Source organism: Mytilus galloprovincialis, chromosome 3, assembly GCF_965363235.1.
Source record: "Mytilus galloprovincialis chromosome 3, xbMytGall1.hap1.1, whole genome shotgun sequence".
In the NCBI taxonomy this organism is placed as follows: domain Eukaryota; kingdom Metazoa; phylum Mollusca; class Bivalvia; order Mytilida; family Mytilidae; genus Mytilus; species Mytilus galloprovincialis.
In genome coordinates this window covers 87,871,122-87,877,027 of record NC_134840.1, presented here as the reverse complement: position 1 = coordinate 87,877,027, position 5,906 = coordinate 87,871,122, and the positions used below count along the sequence as shown (strand labels likewise).

Sequence of the window (5,906 nt, the reverse complement as noted above, 5' to 3'; positions counted from 1 at the left end):
TTTTCAATGTAGCAATATTACTTTGCAATGAACTAAAATCATTGCATTGATATTATTTGTTCATGAAACGAGCACAATGGCAAAACTTTCGAATTACTGATAGTCAATAATTTAATAATTAACTTTAGTCTGTAAAAAGTAATTTAGTTAATATAAATTTTCCACATCACATGATAAATAATTTCTACCTTCACTCTCGATAAAAATATGCTTTGAAAATTTGAAAACCGTTAATAAATGCTAAAGTTTAACCAGTAAAGTTTACAAGAAGTAAATCTAAGAGTTTATCAGGCTTTGTTTATTGAGGGACATATAACCCTCAAGTAAGCAATATATTGCAGATATAGTATAAATATCAGGAGTTTTATGGACTGTTGAAAGATTTATAACTTTAAAAGGAGAAATTAAGTTTGTGAAGTAGTAATAATTTATGATCCAACACTGATCCTGAAGGAACGTTCCGAATATCTATGTAATGTTTAAGTGTTTTTGCTCCCTCTGTTCAATTATTGTATCTTAATGTACTGATAATCAGATTTATAACTGTACTGGACCCGTATTTTAAAGTCATATACTATACTTGAAACACAGTTACTTCTATGTGCTAGTTAACAGTGGAGGTATGTTGTCACATAATTCTCTAGATATTCGGTCAGATTCAGGTTTTCTTGAAGAAGACAATAATTTGGAAGACCATTCTGTTAAATCTCCAGAAAGTAAGAAAATTTGTACCGTAGATGATATAGCGAGTATAATGAGGAATACGCATTTAGAGCAATGTGATAATGACATTCGCTTCTTGTCTTGTTCTCCCACTGGTTCTCTTGTGTCATCAGCATCGGATGCACAATCAGAAGAACGGAAGTCAATTCTAAAAAGTGCCTCGTCATACAAAAGAAAAAACTGGACGGAAAAAAATCACTTCAATTCAAATGGAAATTCTAATATATGTGTTGAGAGGGAAAACAATGATGTCAAAAGCGGAAGTCCTCAATCCAGATATGTGTCTGGTAAATTACAGAGATGTCAGTCTTCTCCAATAAAAAGAACAGTTAATATTAAATTTCCTGAAGAGGCGCAGACTTCATGCAGCGATTCTTATCAGAAAAAAATGAAAATTATAAGTAACCTTAACTCTTATTATGATTCACGACTAGAACGGTCAAAGTCATTTCTGCATGGACAGAGCAAAGTATTTGCCAAAGCCAGTCAGTATTTAACGCCGGCAAAACCAGGACTTCGAAAGCTTCAAGTTTGTTATTCAAAAACAAACATGGAATTAAACAAAGGCAAAATTTTTGGAGATTTAGTGAAAACAGCACATAAACAGAATATGGTGATATGTGATTCTGTTGACAGTATAGAAAAGCGACTTTACAGGAAACGTACGGACCCAACTAAGAAAACTACATACTTTGCAAATATGAATAAACCTGACCCATTCAGAGTGAAATCTAAGAAAGCACAAACTGTTGCAGAGAAGGAAAAGGAACGAAAAAACAGGATATTAGAAACAACAGAGGAGATTAAACTTGGATTTAAAAGAACGGCAAAAACTGTGAAACTTTTAACACCAGAAGAAGTTGAAAAATTAAAACGATGTCGGTATTTACGACTTGATCCAGCAATTCAGCTGCAATTGGAGGAAAACGATCTATGTTGACGTATTTGTTTACTTACTTGTTCAAAAATTTTGATTAATGTCTTAACATGTTTAAATGTTGGATAAATGCCCCGAGTTGTCAAATTATTTTTAAAACAGGTCTTTTATATTTCTGACGAAAATAGAAAATAATTCGATTAAGATTATTCATTTATTGTCGAGTTATGTATAATAGTAGAAATTCCATACTATTTCAAAAAATCAAAACCGGGTTGTTTTTTTTATTGTTTTATTTTTGTCAGTTTTGATTTTATTTTGTTGATGAATTACCACGAAACGATTTAAACTAACAAACGCAAATAATGTTGTTACACTGATCTCATGAAAACAATTATAAGAGGCAATGAGGGACGAAAGATACCACAGCGACATTCCAGCAAAATAATAAGTCGAAAATGATATTAACAGACGATCCTCTCATTGAGAATGAACTATTATTTTTATTCCTAAAATAGCAAAGAATAACTATGATCTAAAGATGAGACCTGACCTTATACGTGAGATTATGTGTCCATATAATAAATTATTCATTAGACCGTTTTCCACTGTACTATGATATAGTCAAACATGCTTTAGGATATTGGCATGCGTTACGCACGGTAATGCGTTCGGATCAAAATTATCTTATAATATGATTTTAGAACAGCAACTATTCGCCTATACAAAAACAATCCATGCATTGTTAAGAAAATATTGGCTCATCATTTCCCTTGTTAAAAGCTGCATATTATTGTTCTAAAAAGCTATTTGAAACAATAAAGTACTCTTGGTATGGATCAATTTTAAAATATTTTAAGGAAAAAATACCGGGCATAGAAAACCATATTCCTAAAAAAATATTCAACATTTGAATTACACTGTGATCAGATTGTTAAGCTCACCGAAATCGTCATTTTACTACTTATTGGTATGGAACGCCACAGCTGTCTTATGTGGAATTCTGATATTACTTTATGTTGTTTTATTATAACTTAATGATATTTCGTCATTACTTAATATGGTTTTGATATTACGTAATGATGTTTTAAATAACTCAATATGGAATAGTCATTACTTAAAGGGGCACTAGCTGTCAAATTCATGGTCACCGATTTGACTCAAATTCTTATAGTTGATTTATAACAATGTAGAACATTTATCCAAACTATCAAAAGTCTAAAATAAACAGTTTACAGAGCATGGGATGGATAATATATAGGTTCGTTTCGTGTGTATTTTAGTCCAGACTCAATTTAATTAACTATCGATTTGACCTCAGATGACCATATAAGCGATGTAAACATAAATAAAGATACGAATAGATTAAACCAACACGTGCAATTGGATTTTTATAGGTCTGTTCGATTTTATTTTATAGATTAAAAATAGATGTTTCTCATTGTTTTAACCGTATAAGAATGATTTAATTTAAATCCATCGGGGTGATCTCGGGTTCCCCAGAAAGGTAAAGAGATGTTTTTCAACGCGTGGCACCCATTGTGTTTTGTGTTTTGTGATTTGGTTTTATTTAATAGTTCACATTCGAGTAAAAGATGACGGTATTATGATTACAACAACTGGAACATGTTCGTCGTCACATGTGAAAGATATTCCAAAAGTTTTATTATTCAATCTTATAATATGATTTTAGAACAGCAACTATTCGCCTATACAAAAACAATCCATGCATTGTTTAGAAAATATTGGCTCATCATTTCCCTTGTTAAAAGCTGCATATTATTGTTCTAAAAGCTATTTGAAACAATAAAGCACTCTTGGTATGGCTCAATATTAAAAATTTTTAAGGGAAAAAATGCCAGGCATAGAAAACCATATTCCTAAAAAATATTCAACATTTGAATTACACTATAGTCAGATTGTTAAGCTCACCGAAATCGTCATTTTACTACTTATTGGAGTTTTTATTCTTAAATGACTATCTTTTACCTTTAGTTTAATGTGTGTACCTATCAATTTGAAAACTATGATATATACGGGGCGCCGAATGGGACTCTTGTGATTTTATACTCGAAATTCAATTTTGTACGGACAAAAGTGAGTTTTGTTCAACAAAAATGAGTTCAGTTTAGCATACTACAAATTTAAAATTTAGTCATACAAAATTATCTTTCAGTGGACAAAAGTTACTTTTGTCATGACAAAATTCATTTTTGTAACACATACTTTACTTTTGTTACTTAATTTGAAAATTGGGCGACAAAAGTAAATTTTGTATGCAAATTTGTTTAGTTTGGATTCTGTGAACTAATTTGCATACAAAATCGACTTTTGTGAGACTAAATTGACTTTTGTGAGACAAAATTGACTTTTGTGAGACAAAATTGACTTTTGTGAGACAAAATTGACTTTTGTGAGACAAAATTGACAAAATTGAATTTTGTCTCACAGAATTGAGTTTTGTCTAACAAAAGTCAATTTTGTATGCAAATTTGTTTAGTTTGGATTCTGTGAACTAATTTGTCTCACAAAAGTCAATAGATTAATATGCTACACATAGTTTTGTAAGACAAAAATGATTTTGTTATGACAGAATTGAATTTTGTACAAAACCACGAGAGTCCCATTCGGAGCCCCGTAATATATTATTAGATGAACATTTATAGCAAAAATAATCAATATGATCTACAAATCAGTAAAACTTTGCCGAGTAAGACTCTATATTGTAGTTTTTGCTCTTCAATGAGGATTTTTACAATTTCGTGACAAAACTAAAGAGGTTAGAATGAAACTGTGTACAGGTAAAATATCATAAATACAAGATTGACAAGACAAGGCCCTATGATTCAGTGTTATTGCTTAAATCAATGTCATCATGGTTCTGTTGGATTGTTGTCTCATTTGCAATCATGCCAAATTGTATATTATATTGGGAGATATTATATAACATGGCTCATCCATTGCCTCAAGAGTCCATTGCTGATGGCCATTATTTGTAGTTGTTTACATGGGCTCAAGTAGTAGGGTGTGATAAGTTTTAGGCACCCCAAAAAAAGCAGGGCGAGAGGGCGCAGCCAAATATGGCCAAGATATATGGGCATATACTAGCCCTAATGACGTCAGCGGAAGTAAGGAAGATGAATCACGACGGATGGACGCCGGTCATTTTTGGTCATGACGCAACCACGAGTCATCAGGATGCAAGATCGGGGCATGACTCACTACATGAGTAATCAGAATGCAAGATCAGGGAATGACTTACTACATGACAATACCATGATGTACGTATGAACATTCGAGAAGTATTTTTAACTTTATTTTCTGTCATACATCGAAAGAAACGTATATGACCATATAAGGAAATAAAGGAGGTTGTCATATGATCATATCAGGAAAATATACCCAAATAAGGTCAACACTTTATTTTCACTGGAAAATCGAAAGAACCACATATGACCATATAAGGAAATAACCCATAGTATGATATGACCATAAAGGAAAACATGTCCAAATAAGGTCAACAATTTATTTTCACTCAGAAACCGAGATAAAAGCACATGACCATATAAGGAAATAACTCAGAGTATCAAATGACCATATTAGGAAAATATGTCCAAATAAGGTCAACACTTTATTTTCACTCGAAAATCGAAATAAACACACATGTCCATATATGGAAGTATGATATGACCATATAAGGAAAATATGTTCAGACAATGTATGTCATTTAAAAATCAACCTCTTGAAAGCGATGGAGAGGGGAGGCAACTCGAGAAATGGGAGATAACTCTAGACGAACCGACATTGGTCTAGCATATCATTCTGTTTGATCATATATAGGAAGTAGTGATGTATGGCGTCCACAATAACGACGTGTCTAGTTTTAAACGTTTATTTATTCACAAACAAATTCATTGGTAAATGTTTTTCAATTCGGATTCGATCGTCTTTGGGTCTCGGGCGGTGAGTTCGTTCACGATATCTTCCAGTGTGAAGTTCTTGTGTCTGTATTTGACGAAATGTATGCAGTACAATCCACAACTGTCGCCGTCTTCGGGCTGCACTCGCACCCGACTGAACTTGTATCGGGGTCCGTTGGCGACCAACACATCTCTGAAGCGAGATCGATACTTTTCTGGCGCTCGACCGAACGAATCGAAAAATTCGACGGGTCCCTCTAGCGGGAAGTGGAACGCCACCCAGTGAATGCCCTTGCCATCGCAGTCGTCCGTGTTGACGACGAAACTGCGGGGCCTGTTCGAGACTTCATCCGGTAGTTCATCGGCACAACACACGGTCGCCGGCA

The 5,906-nt window shown here is 33.4% G+C and overlaps 1 protein-coding gene across 1 annotated transcript; it reads left to right on the top strand.

The window, feature by feature from the left end:
• The first annotated feature begins 580 nt into the window (after window positions 1-580).
• Window positions 581-2,437, top strand: LOC143069293 (uncharacterized). Its single transcript, XM_076243851.1, has one exon. The coding sequence runs from the start codon at window positions 623-625 to the stop codon at window positions 1,661-1,663; it is 1,041 nt and encodes a 346-aa protein (XP_076099966.1). The 5' UTR covers window positions 581-622; the 3' UTR covers window positions 1,664-2,437.
• Window positions 2,438-5,906: the final 3,469 nt, after the last annotated feature.